Below are 19,880 nucleotides of genomic sequence, written 5' to 3' on the forward strand. Positions count from 1 at the left end.
AGAGAATGAAACTTGCTACAGGACCATCACCTTTGCATAATTTAGGACTTTTGGGGCAGATTTTCTCAGCCTACACACACTACAAGGACAAGGGACATTCATTAGGATGAGAAAATGCTTGTGGCATGATGAGGACCTGTTAAACATTCCATGGGATTTGAGTGTGTGGGTCTCCAGCACTTGGCTACTGGTTTCTCCTCCCACCCCTCCAGACTTCTGCCCAGCACCAAACTCTCACCATTAAAAAAAAAAAAATCTCCTAAAACCACTTTTGTTTCTTTCCCTTGGCTGCAAAAGTGTTTCCCCCAAGTTCTTGGTGTCCACCTGAGTAACATTTAATCCAACACCACTAACAGGTTAAACACTTTGTATGGCAGAAAAATGCAGCTACCCTATTTCCCAATGGGACGCACAGTGCTGCATCTGGGAACACGTCAGTGTTCCCAGATCTCACACTTGAAAGGTATGCCAATTTGTGAAAAGCTGCTTGGCATCATTTTCACCTTATTAGCCTAACTTTGTTCTTTCCTTCTGACATGTGAATAATAAGATTCAGAATAAAATATTTCAAAAGCGTGCAAATCCCAGTGACTGTCAGTGGCATTAAGACTACTGGGCCACTTAGAGGCTTTCGAGCCTGTGCCTGTGGTAACAAGACCTCCAGATTTAAGAGGTGGAAGAACATAAAAAATTAGCTTCAGCAAAACTTTTCAAACAGTAAGCTGCTATGCAGATTTTATTGACCTGAATTGTAGCTGCCACGTAAATCAACAGTGCAAAGGAATAATGCCATGGAAAAATTATTTTTCATGTTTGTTTTAACCTGAGCAACTTGTCCATCACATATTCATCCACACTTTTAAAATCATAGTAGAGCATTATATTTGCTCTAGGTAGGAGAAGAAAATTTTTTAAACAATTTAAAAAGTACATTAAAGATTTTTAAGGACTGTAATGGATACTATTTTCTCTATGTTTGGAAAGCCAAATAACTCAATTTAAAACAACAAGAGTGAACATCAAGCCAAGAAGGAAATTAAATTGAAATGGGTGCATATGACTGTGCAAGGGTCAAGCAAGAACAAAACAAACAAACAAACATAAAAGCATGAACTTTCCTGAAACCATTAAAGGTATTTGTCTTCTTTGAACTCTATTAAAAAAAAAAAAAAATAGAACTAACTCACTTTCTAACTACACCTATTTATGAGGGAACAGTCCCAAATTCCCTCAACTAGGAGACTGATCAGAAAGTCAAATGTGTACTTCTGATTTCACGACTTAAACTCCTCCCCTGATTTCCTTCAAACCCTTCAAAGAGTTTCTGGCTCAACATCACAGAAAAAATGTTAGTTAGATGTGTCTATTTGTGGCACGTTTATGAAAATAAATATTCAGGACTGGGCTTTTAGAGGAAGACTGAATATAAGTCCTCATTAACATCTGTCTCAATCTAGAGGCAAGCCATCAGATCACTGATAGGGTTTTCAAACCTTATCCAGGAGGTTAAACAATCAGTGGGAAGTTTTTAAGCCTTTAGGTTTTAACCTTGGTATTCAGTCTGAAGGAGTTTATTTCCCCTCTTACTGAAATTTTACCACTGAAACCTGCACTGAGTTGTTGAATCCTCCACAAATGCTAAAAATGTTAGCAAGCTTTTGTGCATGTGTGTAACAAAATATTTCAGGAGAATATATTTAGCTTGGAGATCAAGAGCAGCATAAAGAAAAATTAATGTCCTTTGAAAGTACAACCTCACTGCAAACAGAAACAAAACTATAGAGATTGAAAATTGCCATACAGGTATTAAAAAGAGTATTATTGCCCCATTCATCTAGACTAGTATTTCTATTATAAATCTTACCTCCAAATTCAGCACAGCTCAGCTTTCCAATTTGTCCTTTGTTGAAATATGGCACACATTACATCAGATTACTTATATTTGGGTGGAAAGACAATATATTTTTTTTCCCACTGTTTGTTCAACTTTAATGTGCTATTCATTTTAAAGATCAAACTTACAAATGTCTCCATGTTTCAACAGCTTCCTATTATTATTATTTTCTAACTGAATTAAGGTTTCCCAATCCCAGACTACAAAAGCTGACATGTAGCCACACTATGCGAAAATTAAAATATCTCCCAATGCAAATAAAAGACTGAAACCACAAGCAGAAGCCAAAGGATGAGAACTGCTTGCACATGACCTATATCAGCACAGGGCTGTGCAACCACTGCAGACACCAGGTCAGCCTAGTGCTTACCTTTAGACCGATGTTAACACAATCCGCATCCAGGATGTTGAGGATTCGGGAGGTGAGACCATCGCCTTTGTCTCGGGCCAGCCAGCACTTACAGACAAAGTTGTACATGACACCCTTGGTGGGCACGACGATGGTGAGCTCTTCCACCAGCCAGCAGCTCTCAGGGGTAGCACCGTCGTGCCCCACCTGTGAGAGTCGCGGGGAAAACACCTGCTGGTTAAAGGGAATTTCTTCGGAGGAGAGGCCCTGAATGCTGGCTTTAACCAGTGACGAGGGATTAACGGCATTGACTACATACACATTCACGTAAACCACTTCCACAGTGGAACACAGCAAGCTGTGAAATAGTCTGTGCCGTCCCTGCTCAGCAGGCAAGGCATCAGTGTACAAGGTAGGTGGTACGGGCAAGGTGCTTCAGGTCACCCGCTGCCACTCATGAGGAAAGGCAGGACGCTGCTATCCCCAAATGTAGGCAAAGGGATCATGAAATAGGCAGGCTGCACTGACCTACATGGAAACATGTCCATCCTCTTACTACTTTACTTCAGCCCCTCTGACCACCAACTGCTGTTGGCCAGTCCCTGGAGACACCCATTTCCATCTTTCCAACCCCTTCCCCTGCTGTAGCAACAATCAAAAATGACTGTCCAAGGCTTCATAGACAAGATGAAAGATGCAGCTAGGCATACACCCACATGTATTATTCAAGCACTTCTTCCCTCACAAATCCACGTCAGCATAAGTTGACTGCATGTATCAGGCTGTTTCTCTGTTTCCTATTTCCTCAAACTGTAAAAGCTCCGGGTTTGTGCAGGAGCCAACAGACAGAGCTTATATCTGGAGCTAATTTTAAGGATCCTCTCCTCTGTGCTCGAGAGCAGGCCATCCTGAGGAGCAGGAGGTCACACAAGACTGACAAAACTGAAATGGACAAAGGAAGCATCCTGGAGGTGCCAGTAGGGACAGGTGACCTGGAGAAATGTCGATACACTGCCTAAGTGTGCGGGGCGAGGCTAGGAAAGCTAAAGCACGCCTGGAGTTGACCATGCCTGGCAAGACCATGAAGAGCAAAAAAAATGTTCCTACAGGTAGATCAGCTGCAAAAGGAAAACTAGGGATGGCATAAAAAGGAGTGCTCAGGCGTATCAGGTACAGATGGCATCTGAAGCAAGGGCACGTCTCAGGGCTCTGCGCTGGACTTTGCTCCAGTGCTGCTCAGAGTTAAACACAGCCCAAGCACTGCTGCTGGCCTTTCTTTCTGTGGCATTTTGAGTTCCCTCCAGAGGCTTTTCCACTCAGCTAGACCTCACTTACTCTGCCAGACCTAGTAAGGGCTCAGTGTGAGATGGAGAACTCCATGTAGCTGCTGATGGGGCAGACTTCTCCAAGGACCCACGTGTGTCCCTCTAAAGGATGCAAGAAATCCTTCTTCTATTCAGATTTACAAGGAAGATTACGTATCTTAACAGCTGTAAGAGACTCTTTCAGTCATGCAGCCATTCCAATGAACTCTCTGCACATGAAAGGTTGGATAAAAGACCTCCCTACAGATCATTATTTTCAGAGCAAGTGTTGTTCATGCCATTACTTGGAAAATGAGGTCCTTAGCCTTCATTTAAAAAAAATTAGGATATTTAGGGTTTCTCAGGAAATAATTTTAAATAACAAGTTCACCTAGGGTAATATATCTGCTTTATCTAGGGTAATATATCTGCCATATCCTTTTCTTGCCCCAAAACAAGTGAACTTTTTTTATCTGTCTCAGCCATCACTGCTATTAGGAATATTATTACTACACTAATGTCTCTGGAGCTGCAGAAAATTAGAGTTAACCACTAGGGAAATTTCAGGTCTACAATGGATGCATTAATTCTGTGATTCCAGGTGTGTGAGGTGAATGGGAATATCAACACTTGCTTTCCCATTCCCTCTCTGCCAGCGTGGCTGCCCTTCTCTACACTCAAAGCTCCTCTGACAGTTTGTTGTTTCTAGACCCATTGCAGGATGGTGTGGACAAAGTAGTGGGCAAGGTTCATGGCAATGGCTCTGCAGTGTAGCAGGGATGGAGCAAAAAAATCGTGATGAATCCATTAAAGTCTGTTCTTCTGAGTTCACTACAGCCACCTCCTAATGCATTGTTCCAAGACATGGGCGGGCACCAGATTTCACAGCAACCTGTAACTCCGTTGGTGTCACTGGTGGGCCAGGAGAAAACATCCTGCATTCTGGGTGTCTTGGGGAACCTGCACACAAGCAGATTTTCCACAGTCCCCAAGAACAATGTTGTAAAGTCACTGGGATTCATGAGCTCATTTCTGAATTTATTTTTAAGCCTGGTAAGAACAAATATCTGAGACCACCAATGTAGGTTGGACATGCATGCCGATATCAAGACTATTTGTTTGGGCTGAGATATTTGAAGAAATTTGAATGCATTTCAATGGCAGGTAGATCCTTGTTCTGTTTTGAAAATTTTTGTAACTCATGCCCAGTGTGCTCTGGAGATTGCTGGGTACTTCATCAAAAGTAACGCACATTTTTTGTGCAGAGCAGCTGACACACACGTTGAACACAATAGGGAAAAAATGGGAGATAATCTAAAGGTAGACAGAAGGAAAAAATGCCAAAGGGAAAAAAAGGAGGCGGGGGGGGGGTAGGGTTTCTGCTAATTCTGAGAGTATTAGAAAGTGGTCTTCCAGGATCAGGTCTCCCTACTCAGTGGACAACTAGACTTGCAACACGTCTATCTCCTTGGCTTTACTCTGTGCCTGTGATTGAGAAAGGCACTGAACCAGAACTCTTTGAACACACCTGTGCCTCTCTGCTGCAGCAGCTGCAGTCCAGGGACAAAGACACCTTTGTTTGATAAGGGAAAAAAATACTAAAGCTGGTTTTAAGAACACAGCATAAAGTGCCTGTAACCAATAACTCATATTACTTATTTTCATGTCAGCACGTCTATTAAAGTACACCAGTAGCAAATATTATATCTGTAGGTTTACAAGACAGGTACAAATGGGCCCCTTTCAACTTACTTCATGCTCCACTGTTTCTGCTTGCACTGTAGGATATTTGCCACAGGAGGATAATGCCAAACTAAAAGTGGCATCACACTGCAAATCTTACAATCCTACTAAATCCCACAGCCTGGGTTATGCAGAGGGCTCCTGGAACCTTAATCCCCATGCTGTGCTGTTTTCACATGGTAACTCATATTCACAACCTCCTGCCTTCTTCCAGGAGCAGCCAAATGCCAAATCTGAGAATGAACTGTTCCTCACTTTTCCCAAGTACATAGCTAGCAATTTTCTGCAGTGGCCCTGAACACTGCAATTTTCTACAAGGAAAATATGGACTGGTTCCATGGCAACCAAGGCAGACTGGCACGTGGATATCATCACTGGGATGTGGATGGACAAGAAGAGACCTTCCAAGCACAGAGCACTGCAGGAAGGAAGGCACAAAACCAGGTGCAGGTGGCTCCTCCAGCCACAAGCCTGGGGGTTACAAAATAAAAGGGAAAAATGAGCAAGAGATGAGGTAACAAACTGGTGGGATTACTGAGGTTAACAGCGAGAGTGCAGAAGAGCATCATCCACCTTGAAAGCTACATGTTAATTCTTTTTTCCAACCCTCTGCATTTCATTTGCAACCTTTTCTCTTCTTTCCCATTTGTAATACTTGCCAAATAATTTCTTTTTCCTTCCCTCTCTCTATTTCCAAGCTTCTGCTCCGATTTTCTCCTACTCTCTGTCCTTTCCTCACCCTACTCGCTGTCCCTTTTGCAGCATCCCTGCGTATTTCCTTCCCCAGCCACCTCTCCCTCCCTCTCTGACACTGAGGAGTTATATAGGCTTTTTTCTCCTGCTCTGTGCCAGGCTAACCAGGCTAGAAGAGATGCACATGCACACAGTCTGGAAGAGAAGGATTTATGCACTGGCTGCACTTTCAAGTTTGACCTAGAGACAGCTAGATAGAAAGTGCCTCTAATACCCATAATAACCATGCACTTGGAGTGCATTAAGGAAATATCAATGGCTTGATAATAAACTCAGATCTAGTATGGAGATTTCTCAAGTGTCAGAATCCATTGCATGAACGAAAATGAATGGGAGTGCTTCAGTCTATCAGCTGTTACAGCTGCAAAGATTTTTTAATTAGTTAGGATTTCTCTATATATTTCTTTCACTTGTCACTGTCTGAATACACAAGTATGCACACCAATATATAGGTTTGCTGCAACCCAGGGAGTGGTGTAAAAATAAAATAAAATAAAAAATAAAAATAAAACATGCTCACGAAGTCTTCAGATGCTCTTGTTTTCAGCACTTGGGGGCTGAAGCAGGCGTTCAGGAGATGGAACTGCCATATGAAACAAGAATGATGTACACAAACTGTCTGGAAGATTCATGTGAAGTTTAGGCTCAGTGATGGAGAGTCTATGCAAATTCTGTCTCCCTAAGCCATAGCAGAAAAAATGGCTCCTGTTCTGAAATCCATTTGTGCACGTTACTTATGAACGATGATTAATTTTCTTCTCTAAGCCTGGATCCTCCAAGCTGTGAAAACAATTTTCATGTTTAGCTAGAAAATTATACAAGATGTGTTCTTCACTGCAGGCAATTTATGAAACCCAACTGGAAGTACTATAAGAATCAACTAGGAAAAAGACTGACAGAAGACTGCATCCTAGGAACCTTCGCTGCATCTGTCAATAACAGGGCTTGGCTAAGAAAAAACAATGCCAGAGATGGGACAGAACAGCAATGTGTTACAACTTCCTTATATTTCAGGATTATCTTCTGCCTCCCAAGGATTTCAGTTTTGCCAGACATAAAAAGTACTTCTTTCAGGTTTGGGTGCATGTGAAATCTCATTAGCACATCCCCATTTACATTCACTTCAGACCCAAGTGCCTTTCTGTCACCAAGTATAACAGGAACATGTAGTTTCCTTGGCCATGTGTTTCATGTGCCCCCCATGCTCACACTGCATTCACAAAGTACCTCCACTTTTTTGATCTCCCCAACGTCCAGGCCCCAAACAGAGAATTTCTCTACGGAGCCGTCTGCAAACTCGTCTTTTCCTTCTGGGAGATCCAGCCACAGCCTCTCCGTTTGCACTTTCTGGCCCATGATGATGATGTACACTCGGCTGTCGGTGCTGGAGTCATACTCTGTGCCTGTCGTGACGGTGATGTGATATGGGATCACTGCAACAGACAGGTTTAGTCGTCAAAAAAGCACCACATATACACATGTACGCAAGACTTCAGAAAACCAGGGACTAATCCTATCAGAGAAAGCAGTTTTGCATGCTAAATAGCTTCACATCCCATTGAATTCATTAGGAGAAGGGATAACACCATGCTGCACTGAGCTACAAATGAGTGTGGAAAACCACTTTCAGATACACATTTCAGACTGAGTTCTGCAGGGGTTAAATTCCCCTGACAGCCCTGCTGGCTGCAAGGAGTTTATACAGGTATAATGCTGTCCAATTTCCTCCCTAATAGGCGACAGAACAGCAGAGGGCTTGAATCTTTATTTACACGGTGAGACCCTCCTGAAGATAAGAGGCTGAGGACATAAATCTTAAGTAGGCTGTTAGACGAAAACGATCTCACACTCACCATTCAATAAAGGCAACTAAGTCTAGGCTGACTTCAAGGTAAACCATCTCTGCCTGAATGTCCCAGCACAGCTGCAACTGTTCTCTTGTGTGCTTTGCTCAAGGATTGCTGTGATCTATGGGGCAGTTCAGAGTTTCAGCCTCCCTTTGCAAATCCAGACACACTGTATTAAAGGCAGGCCAGTCAATAATTTTATACAGTACATAATAATATTGATTAGAGGAAAAACCTTCAGGCCAAGGTTTAGGACTTCACATACTTTTTTTTTTTTTTCTGTGTGTGTGTGTGTGTGTGTGTGTGTGTGGTTTCCAGAAATTTCAGTTCAGCTGTTAAAAGGGAGGAAGTGCCAGACTGCTTTTCAAGTGCTTTCCAAAAGCTCATTTGGGTAGGCCGAGCGGGTGGTGCAGAATTAGATGCTGAATACTCGTCTGATTTCTCAGAACATTTCTGCAAGGCTGTCCAAGCTATTCTGAAAAGACTCTGAGCTCTGAAACTTGCATTGCCTCAGACTCGAAACTCAGCCTGTCTTCATCATCACTTTTTCATTTTTCATGAGGGTTCATAAACCTTGACTAAAGTTTGGTTGGCTTTCAAATTATGCATGATTTACATCTAATTTTGCTTTATGATAACTAACAATATTTTGGAGTGGAGATTAGAAATTTACTGCAAGCTCAGAATATTTGAACAATGTCAGGGAAGTCCTGAACTCATGCACACCAAATCTGCCCTTACTTCTGGACTGAGCAGAACCCAAAAAGGTTCATTCAGCCCCAGCTTGAGGCATCTGTGTACCAGCACAAAATGAACTGATGATTAGGCAAGACTTATTCTCTTCTTTATGGTATCATTTACATTTCACTGTGCACATCAGCATAATAATATGTGATGTCTTCTTCACAAAGTAACCATTGGAGCATCTGGTGTTAACAAGAGGAAAGGTTTAGCTGTAGGCAAGGGATTTTACAAGAATATTAAGGGTCCTGTTTAGAACAGCTCTAAAATGATATTTCTTTTATACAGTTTTTATTCTATTCTGTGACATACAAAGTTCACAGAACTATCCACTTTTCCAGCTGATACTGAATCCTTGAACCAAAGTACCAGAAACACCTATGTTGAAAACATGAACTCTATAAGAAATTATCATGTCCCACTTTAAATAATGAACACAAATACATAGAACGATCAGTCAGCAGGGAACACCTTTTGCCGTTTTTTCCTCTAAAGCAATGAAAGTGGTCCTTTAATGTGTTTATGTCCCTTCTCCATTGTCTCCTTCTTTTTCTGGGACTCCACAGACCTACTTCTTCAAACACTGGGAAAATGCAAAACCTGGGGTACATACCCACACCCGAAGACAAGCCTGGGGCCCACCACAGGTTCTCCAGCCCTTTTCCCTTTGATTCCTCTATCCTTAAGTCCCTACACAGAGTTTAGGTTGTTCAAGGGCACACATCCTCCTTGCAGGGCACTGAATTTCATGAGGGGTGTGGACCACACCACCCCGGCACTGCCTTCCAGCATGGAGCAGGGTTCTTAGTCCAGATCCAAGAAGATTACTAGTCAACAGGGCTTTTCTCTATACTGCATCCTCACATCACCCCCTACCCTCAGAGGTATTCACTCATCTTGAGCATGGGAGAGTCAGAACCAGGCTGCTCAAACCATCACTCCTTTTCCCAGGCAACTCCCAATACCACTTCCCTAATCAACTAATTAACAGCTGGCTCTTTATCCTGCTCAGGAGGTGCCTGTCTGGCTCACAAAGCCCATCTTATCTGACATTCCTTCAGAATGCATTTCCTTAATGAGGCCACGTCACTGCGACAGGGATAGAGGTGGTGACAAGCTCCAGGACTCAGGGAAGAAGGACCACCCTGGCACAATGGGGAGGATGGGAACTATCTCAGTGCTGCTGGAGACAGGTTCTCATGGGAGTAATGCTGAAGCTTTACCCATTATTTGAGAAATTACAAGGAATGCCAACATGGCAGATGTTACCCATTGTCTCACCAGAGAAGTAATATCAGAAAGAACATGGGAATCACTTATTTTTCGTTTGAGCACAATATGGGATTACAAAAGAAGAGTTGCCCCAAGACACAGTTACAGCCTGCGTTAAACAATGCACAACAATATGTCTGCTTCACAGCTTAAAGCCTGGAGACATGCAACTCAGATAGCACATCACAGCAGCAGCGACTGGGCATCAGCTGAGCTGCAGTAATCAGTTCCCCTGGTCCATGTCAGTGAAGCCTACCTTAAACTCCTAAGTTAAATTACATCATTTCCTACTCGGCTCACCACAGAAGTTTAAGGCAAGACTAATTATTTTCTACTTACTGTGGACTAATAGAACATATACAGACAGTAACAGCAACTCAGCTGATACTCAGTTACTCGTTAAAACGCATCTGAAATCTTGATGTAAAGCTAAAAGACCTGTTGGAGGATAATAACAAACTGTAAGTATAATTTAGATGGTAAGTCAATGTACAGGAACCTAGAAGTAGTTATACAAAAGGTATATAAATATGGAGAAATAGGCAAGGTAGTGTGATTATAAAGGAAAATCAATGGACTGGGAAGTTTTCCACAAAGGCCAACTTCAGCTGACCAACACTGGTCTTCTGGTTTTCCTTCAGAGCCAGGGCAGAAGCAAAACCTGTGCAATTTTTGTAAATTGCAATTGTGGGAGTGTGGCCATGGGGGTCGACAAGCCCCATGGTTGGTGATAGCATCAGATGGACTCTTATCGATGAGACCATCAGGAATGTAAAGAGTTTAGAGGGAACAAAGAAGGGTGATTCAGGAGACGCCTTGCTGTCTCGGGTTGCCTGTTCTCTGGCCGTTAAGGCATGGAAGTTGCTGGGGGTTTGCTGGATGCCGGGCAAAGTTGCTTGACCAATGAATAGTTAGTGGAAAAGTACTGCTGCGGGGGTGAAGGGTATAAGGAGGGAGCCTGTCCTCAGTATGGGAGGCAGCACGATATAATGAAGTTGTCATCAGTAAAGTAGTAGCAGTTACTGATCCTAAAAGAACCCTGTCGTCTGTGTTGTCATTACGCCACAGCAATCAAGAAACAGAATTTTATATTCAGCTTTATTTGTGTTAAGAACCAGAGCCTAACAATGCAACTTTACACCAGGTCCATCAACTGTTTCCATCAGCTATTTCAGCAGAAACCTCAGCCCAGATTTCCTGGACTTCTTGGAGCAACAACATTTGCAGACCCTCCTCCGCCACACAGTTATAAGACAACCCTCATTATAAAAACAACAAGGTCCCCTGTGCACTCCCAGACAAAGCTGGTTTTCTGAGAGCAGAGAGACTTTTCTGTGCTCTTGCTGAGCTCTCTGTATCCCGCTCTCATCCCTGCCTGACAACAGCTGTGATGCAGCTACGTGTTGCAAGAAGAAAAACTGCAGAGATGCAAAGCAAATCACACTCAAATACTAAACAAACACCTTGGTGATGAGGCACTACCAGTCTGATCCTGAAATGGGAAGGTGGCTGAAGCATGGCGAAGAAGGTCTCAAGATATTTAAAGCCTTCTGTGTTAATTCACGTCTAATATGCTTCATGTAACAACATCTTGAGTGGGTCAAAGACGAGATAAAGGAGGAGAAAACAGCTGAGAGAAAACAGCAACGAGAGCTATATTAAGGAATCACAAGGAAAAGTGCCTCTTATAGTCCAAGAGAGGATCTTTTGTTGATAATGGCTGACTTTTCTACGGTGCCTCTCTTTAGATACTTTAAAGGATACTTCAAACAAAATTATACAACACTTGCATAAACTGTTCCCTTCACTGTATCCGTCCCCTTTATTCAGAGGGCACCATCACCATCTCTTCCCCCCAGCTTTGAAGTGCTGTATGCTGTGAAGTCATTGGTGGAAGAGGAGGGAGTGTGAGTCTTCAGGTCTGCGGGTTTTTATCTTTATTATTTATTTATTTATTTTTATTTCTGAAGAGTCCTTGTGCCGCTCCAGCCATTCCCAAAGTGGCCACACCACAAGGTGAAGGGAAGCAATTTGCTGTTCTGCCTCTCCTTGCTCTTCGCCAGGAGAAACGCATCTTCTCGGGGAGTGAAAGCCAAGAGCACACGCGTGCATGCAACCAGACACGCTGCTCACTTACATAATCCTTCTTCTGCTGCCTTGACCAAACGGGATTTTCTCTTTTCCTTCAAGTCTGCGTTGCTATCCTGACTCGACAGGCTGAGAGATGAACCACTCAGGCTGTTCCGTTCACCATCATAGGTCTAATTAGAAAGGCATGTAAGGCAGGGTAATGAGGTTCAGCGCTCACTATATTGTCAGCTGTTCCTATGTACCTCAGAGAACAACCTGACGAGAAATCCCTCTAGTTCCCCAGGTAGCTTTTGGCTCAGTGTTGCTTAAATAAATGTGACTTGTAATTTACTGCAGGTTATTTATTTGCCTCATTGTAGTAACTTTGACAGGCTGTTTTGGATATGTGTTATAATAAAATAAAATATAATGGACCTAATAGACTTTAATAGTATGTTGTGACTTTTCTTCTACCTGCGTGAGCAATAACCACAGAAAATTCAAGCAGATGGAACAGTGCCAGATTTGCTTTTCAGGTGTCAGACTAAATTTCCTAGTGCAGGTTAAAGAGAGTAAGAGGGAGACTACTACAAAACTGAATGATGCAAAACATCTGTTGTATTAGAAAGTTATTGCAGATGTGTTTAATGTCACTGTACAATAAACATGGTGATCTTACCACACAGTCACATAACTAAAAAAAAAGTGATTAATTTTTCCTCGTTATGATTTAATATCAGCAACGGGGTAAGCCTGACCACAAAAATTCACAGCATTGTCTGCTAAAGTTTTATGAGAGGGCATATGGCAATACTTGTCCATGGTGTAACTCTTCTTACATCCATTCCGGATGAGTCTGGCCCAATTTCATTGATGATAATTTTAGTGGTAACTTTCAATTAAAATGTCACTGTGTTTTGCAAAGTGGACTCCTTAAATACAATGCACTTATAATCAGCTGCTTTATTATGCCTCACTGTATAGAAGGAAGAGAGGTCTATTAATCTTGTTTGCTAATTTTAATTAGTGCATGTACCTTGAATTTCAATTAGCTATATTAGCCTGATAAAACAATATAGAATGTGCAAATAGAAAGGGCATTTCACTAAAAAGCATTTGGTGCTCTGAAAGGTAGCAGCAGAACTAGACTTTTGATATTTAGCATTGATGGAAAAAGGAGACAAATAGTTCAAGTCCATACAGTCCAGTAAGGGTGAAGCTGAAGGACCCAGTATTTGGCTTGAGCACTTAGAATGGTACCTGTAACTAACCTACTTTGTGGGCAGAGCAAGGAGAGCAGCAGGGAAATATACTCTGCTGTGCACTAGCAAGGCATTTGGACTCTCAGCTGAAGAGTTTCATTTACAGTCCTTATTTTTCTATTCATATTACAAACCACAGTACTAGCAATACTGAGCTGAGAGTGGCCACACTTTCAGTTCTTGTCTGAAAGTCACAAATTCAATTTGGATAAGTTAAAAGCCGTAAGTCCCTAACAAGCCATCATGGACTTTAAGCAAATATTCAACCATTTTATTTTTATTAGTAGCAATTAGGCTGGGATCACAGCTTTGAGCTGTAACTGTACCTGTTCATAAAGCGTACGCTCTATCTTTTTGTCCTCTTTCTTTTTGGAGAGCCAGCGTTCGCACAGGAACACAAACGATTCCTCTGTGGTCTCGTCCAGGATCTCTACTTTTTCCAGGAACCAGTCAGGACTGAACATGCTATTGTCATGACGAATCTTGATCTTGTACAAAATGCCGAGGTCCACAGCCTGTATTGTAAATGTGTCCTCCTATAGGGTGTTCAACAGCAGTTGCTTCTGTTAATGAGCTCTGAACAGATCATCTACTGGGCAAAAGCAAATGGAGTCTACGCTGCACAACATGTGTTTAAATTGTGTCACCTGATGGCATTTGATTAAAAGCTTTACAATGATCTGTAGAGGCATCTCTGTGCATTAAAACCGTTCTGCAGGGGAGCATTTTGAAGCACTCGTCTGCTATGAGGGCAACTGCACAAAATGTTACTTTTACAATGAATTAAAATATCAAATTCCTGGAATTTTACCGCTTGATTTTTAAGTCCAAGTAAGATTTCCCTTTCTAATGCAGTTTGATTTATGTAGACTGTCCAGATAAGACAATCTTTGCCATCCTTTTATCTGAGTATCATCATATGAGACTGTGAATATGATTCATGGACTGACTGCAGAAAACCACTTTTGGAATTATTTTGTCAAGGACAGGCACAGTTTAGGATCCATTAATTTATCATGCTCTAAGGTAAATTGTAATATACAGTATGTATGTACAAACCAGTTGCACAGAGGCTAGAGGAATGAGAGACCTCAGGTTTTGTGTGCTCTCAAACCTGCAACTAAAAATTCAAGACAGTTTGCGTGGACCAAGCTCAAAATTGGTCTTTATCAGCGACTTCACAGAAACACCTACCCATCCGCTGCAGTGCCTGTCAGTTGTAATACATAGCTGACAATCCACATAAAGCATTTTAAGAGGTAATGAAGACTATAAATAGAATCAATCAATTCATCCCTCATAGGAAAACTCAGCCTATAGACAGTCATGCAGTTGGTAGGTTAAAGGCTGCAAAACATCAAATGTTATTAACCCGTTGCAATCGTACCTGTCCTCTTTCAAACTTGTTGAAGTTTGTTTCAGATTTGCTGAGTTTCCTCTCTCCGGTGTCCCCCAGATCTCCATAGATATTTAGGAAAACATTAGCATCTGTCCCAGCACCGTAGATATCTCCAGTGAACACGCTGATTTTGTATGTGTGAACTGCAGAAGGAAGCGGAGATGTGGTTTCTGGCCAGGTGAATTCTCAAGGTCTATCTGAGATACTGAATTTACCTAAGAAGGTGGTCCCCAGACTTTCTGCTCATTACTCAGTTCCTGGGTAGTTAAAATCCCATATGCTTTATCCTTCCAGGTTTCTGATAATGATCCCAAGGTTGGGGAAACACTTGACTGAAATTTGCTGACTTTCCTTTTCTCCATCTAATCAATGCCTGCATATTGCTTTGATCACACAGTACATAGTTAAAAATGCAAAGAATCATTATGGTTATTACTGGATGCGAAGTCAATAAGAGGTGAGGGAACTCAGCACCTTTTCGTACTGAGGACAAATGGACCTACATCGGAGAAGAAGTGGTTCAGTGTTGTGCATTCTTAATACTCCATCTTCCATAAACAAACTTCAGGGATTCAGATGTGCAATTATTACTAGAGTTAACGGCATGTATCTCTATAAATTCCCCAAACAGAAAGAGAACATGTTTCTGAGTACTTTTTTTTTTCAGACAGTATTTAATTAAGGAGGTGTTGAGATGTATTGTTTGGGTATCCTTTCTCTTTTGCTTGCTCAATGATGATCCAATAAAGCCCCATCAAATCTTTAATAATGTGCTTTAATAAACCTGTTAAATACTCCTTTTTCTATTTTGCTACTCTTTTCCTAATTACACAGGGAAAACAAATCAAGAACATCTTCTCCAGGAAAACAATTAGGAACTGTGCAAGTCTCTGATTAGCCTGGTGACAAGCAAGTCCTAGAGAATGCCTCCTTGCAAATCCCAGGGCAATACAGATGAGGAAGAGGGACAAAGTCTTAGTCATGGAGATTTGCTACGTGTGTTGCTAATATTCTTCTTTGTACCTTAACAGAATCAAAGAAAATATAAATAATGTTTTTTCCTTCTTTCCCAATAAAAGAGAGACTATTCTTATTTTTAATACAAGAAATATTTCCATCTAGTTCTCTACGAAAAGTATCAAAATCATCACCTGAGACCATTTATCAGGTTAGATACAACGCTAGGTTTTCTGGTTTGCCTCTTCATATTATGTGTATACACAGCTGCAGCTTTGTGTTTGAATGACAACTGCCACATTAATAATGAAGGAAGGGATGCATACAGTCTAATTAGCCACTTCATCTCTCTTTGATTTTTGCTTCCCAGTTCTAGACACCTTCAGGACCGAAATGCAGACTTAGCACTAAATCTCAGTGAAAAGAAATCTTAGTTATTCAACTACCTATTCCATAGCTTGTAGAACTTGTTGTAAGGCTTTGGGTTTAGGAGTAAAAAATGGACCACCCAGATTAGTTAACACATGGTAGTGACCACAAGGCAAAATGACATGAGTTGGTAGGTTAAAGTATGTCATGAAAGTATCTAGCAGTCGTGGTGCTTACTAGCTGGTAATACAACTGTCTTCTCCTCCATCAGAATAAATGAATAAATAAATAAATAAAATCTCCCATAAGCTACCACGTAGTTCCTAACGGGAGGAAAGAGCACACCCTTCTCTTCTAAAGGAACAGCGCAAAGGCTGTATTCCATACAAAGTGCCTCTACAGACACCACACAAAGCACCTCTTCACTTCCCTGACAGTAGAAAACACTTCACATTCATATATATTCCACCCTGACAATGGTGTACTGTAAATGCAAATCAGACTGAGAGAAAAGAAACAGAGAGAGGAGTGATTTCCTCCGTTGAATCATCTTGTTACCAGATGCAAGAACCAGGAATGAAGATGGCAGCTGTACTCAATTTGTTCTGCTCAGGATATAGGAAGGTTCACAACTTCTCTCAAGGGCAGAGGAGCTCAGTGAGGAAAAGGAGGTCCTAGAGTAAGAAAGAGTTAGGTACAGCCAGGCATACAGGGAAGCAAAGAGTTGAGGCTAAAACGTCAGTTGTTTCAGTTGCTTGATGTACCATGAGGGTCAAACAGAATCTGAACACTTTATAAGATTGAAAAATAGATAGCTGTATAATAACTTATTCTGCTCCCCAGGAGCATTTGAATGAGGTGAGGGTGGCTGCCTAGAGCCAAATTTTTAGAAGGTGTCCATATGTACCTGGAGAGCATTGTAAAAATAGCTTTGGGAAGAAAGAGGAGAATGAATCAGGCTGATGGGGTAGGATAACAAGGGGTGGAGTGTACAGGTCAGGTGAATTTGGGCAAACGTAAAGACATTTGCAGAGCCTAGAAGACAAGGTCAAGATGTTGGGAATTTGCTGTGCATCAAAAGAGATGTGCAAACTATGCCTGTGCGGAAGGGTGGCTGCAATGGGTTTGTAAATACCCTACAGGAAAACAGTAGTGTTATTGCACGGAAGTGCTTCAGGTGTAAAGTGCTTCAGGCCACAGGATGGGAAGAGAAAGAAATGTGAACAGATAGTAGCAGTAGTACATTTGCTTGAACTATACATCCAAACACCTTGCCCCCCCCCAAAAAAATCAGAAAAATAGGCCCCTTTCTACTCCTACCATAAGATTACCTTCTAATGGGTCTTCAACCTCTTCTTCTATCTGTTTGAGGGTCCCGTCCTTCATGAGCTTTTCAGTAAAAATATCAGATGGTACCAGTTCTCTGACAATCTCGCCATCATCTTCAGACTTTGCAAGCCATCTTTCGCATGGAAATGTGACAGTTTCCGAGCCCTGAATTAAACAGGACAGAGAAGCTTTTCAAAACAACACAAACGCGAGTTAGCATTCCTCCTTTGAAAACACTACTCTGACGTGCAAGCAAGGATTTTCAATTCATGTATGCATGCCTGTGTAAGTATACACAGACCTGAAAGAGTAGGCACAGCAGCAACCAACCCACACGGGTATGGTTGTTGAGACAAAGCAGAACAGAGTGCATCTTTACATGACAAAATATTTCAGTCGTTCAGACTCCAGGAAGAAGATATCTGAGGACGCTGAGAAGAAGCTCTGAACATGTAGCAGACAGCAGTATTCCCAATGGCTGTGTGAGACTGGCTACACGACCCAGTAGATCTTTGTCCTCTACAATACCTGTGAGTTCCAGTTTTTGATCTTGCAAACTGCTAATCAGGACTGCACCATTTCCACTGAAGCTATGTTTTATTGAGACTCCGCAGTCCCTCTTCAATCCTTGCTCAGGCAGCATTCTCTTTGAAGTCAGTAGGGTTTTTTTTTTCTGAGTCAATACTTCAAGATTTTGCCATGTAATTCTCTGACTCAAGCTGGTTTCCAGGCAATTCCCATACGTGCATTAAGAGGACAAAAATACTGAATTTTTGATCCTTTGTTTTGACTCACTTTGGTGGAAACAAATATGATTTCTATCATCAAAGAAACAAAAACAATAGAACATGTGTTTTCCACTTAGTAAACAAAATCAGTCCCAGGCTACTCATTAAGAGCAGACTCCTGTAAGGCCTCCAAGATGGTTGGTAAGAGGCAGGAGACGTTCTGTGTGCTGGGCACCCCAGGCTATGTCTCCGTAAAGAAACAGGCATGAGCCATCACGCAACTTGCAGAGCCCACAAGTCTGAACAGAAAAAAGTGTTCAGCTCACAGTAACAAAAAGAAGGAAGAAAAAATGGCCCATTCCTTACTGACAACTTCAGCATTTCTATCCTACAGTAGCACAGGGGCTTTCTGCTGTTTCCAGTAGTCCATGTGTCACCGAGCTTTTACATATAAAGTACAGTCCACCTTAATTACTCTCACGGTTATTTATCACGATAACATGGGGCCACTTCTTCACTTCTTTTGCTATTTAAATACTAAAAAGTTATATAATTTTATATTTATTATTTATATTTATATAGTGTATATATGTTATAGTTATATAATAAAAGTAGGAAAGAGCTCTCTCTGCCACAATATTGAGCATTGTTATTGCTGTGTACTACCACATCACCCTGCACTACCTTGAGCAGCTGGCTCCTGCCTTCCCAGACATGCTCACTGAGGAGGAATGGGCCGTGCACCTCAGATCAGTCCCTGCTAACCTGGTATGAACAGGTCATCATACATGTCCCTGAAAAGCTGGATTGCAGGAGCTGAACACCCCCAAGGGGCTTGTGTGATACAGCCATTAAGTGTCCTGCTCAAGCCTGCTGCAGAACCATCCTTTGAACCCAGATAGCCCAAATCTGTCAATACAACACAATTTATCCTCCTTTCTGCTGCTCCATGTGATGCTGGTATTTAACCCCAGACTTGCAATCCTTAAGCCCATAAGGTATTTTGGAGCATGACTTTTTACACAGTGTCAAACAAAACAGTTTGACACAGTACATTAGATGATTTCAAATATTTTACTCTCAAGTTATTTTTGTGCTGTATAAAAAAAAAATACAGTGTTTAACATCTGGCCACACCACTACTTCTACATCCTTATTTCTGCTCTATCTCTCTGACCACATAACCCATGTTACCTCGCTGTACACTGAGCCAACGAACAACAATTGCAGTGCTTATCTCCCCACCTACAGTTTGGGAAGAGAGGCCTTTCCAGAGCAATGTTTCAGTGACGAAACTCTCTCCTCCCAGCAGGGATCCCACTTCGGTCACTTCTCTTGCTGAAACTTTTAACTGCTCCTTAAAGCTGATAATGTTTTTCGTCCATGCCATTGATGCGAACGCTGTTTATTTGGTAATAGGACAGCTAGGGACTTGAGTGCCTGCACAGTTGGGCATAATGTGCAGTTACTGCAAGAGTTAATTGTATCATTATTGTTAATCATCATGACATTGCCACGGTTTTTATTGGAGTTTCCTTGTTAGTGATTGCATTAATATTTAAGTGACGTTAAGTGCACTGTTTTATGTTACCCACAGTAAAATCCTCTTGCAGCTCCAAACAGAATTAGTTTCATTAGAGTTTGGGCCTGGCCCTAATCTAGAGGCAGGGTATGACAGTGTTCTAAAAGTCAGTGCTTTGCCCTTCTCCAAGTTGTAACAAATGAAATATAATTATCAGATATAATTGGCATGCCAACACAGAGCTTTATTGGCATGCAAAAATTCTAGTTTCTTACCCAAATGCTTTCAATTTAATCTGAAAAGTTACTGACCTCATTTTTCTTTTGCAGCATTACAGATAC

At 41.7% G+C, this 19,880-nt stretch overlaps 1 protein-coding gene across 3 annotated transcripts in view; it reads right to left on the bottom strand.

The window, feature by feature from the left end:
- Nucleotides 1-19,880, bottom strand: part of LOXHD1 (lipoxygenase homology PLAT domains 1) — a 114,532-nt gene that overhangs the window by 33,944 nt on the left and 60,708 nt on the right. For 2 of the 3 annotated variants that reach the window (XM_048051463.2, XM_048051465.2), the window contains exons 26-31: nt 17,292-17,454; nt 14,623-14,777; nt 13,562-13,771; nt 12,041-12,164; nt 7,271-7,476; nt 2,265-2,450 (exon numbers count right to left, since the gene is read on the bottom strand). In XM_048051463.2, coding sequence (XP_047907420.2) covers nt 2,265-2,450; nt 7,271-7,476; nt 12,041-12,164; nt 13,562-13,771; nt 14,623-14,777; nt 17,292-17,454 — 1,044 coding nt within the window. Of the gene's footprint in view, nt 1-2,264; nt 2,451-7,270; nt 7,477-12,040; nt 12,165-13,561; nt 13,772-14,622; nt 14,778-17,291; nt 17,455-19,880 lie in introns of those variants that run through there. The other variant, XM_048051471.2, reaches the window with a different exon arrangement.

Source organism: Anser cygnoides, chromosome Z (genome assembly GCF_040182565.1).
Source record: "Anser cygnoides isolate HZ-2024a breed goose chromosome Z, Taihu_goose_T2T_genome, whole genome shotgun sequence".
NCBI lineage: Eukaryota > Metazoa > Chordata > Aves > Anseriformes > Anatidae > Anser > Anser cygnoides.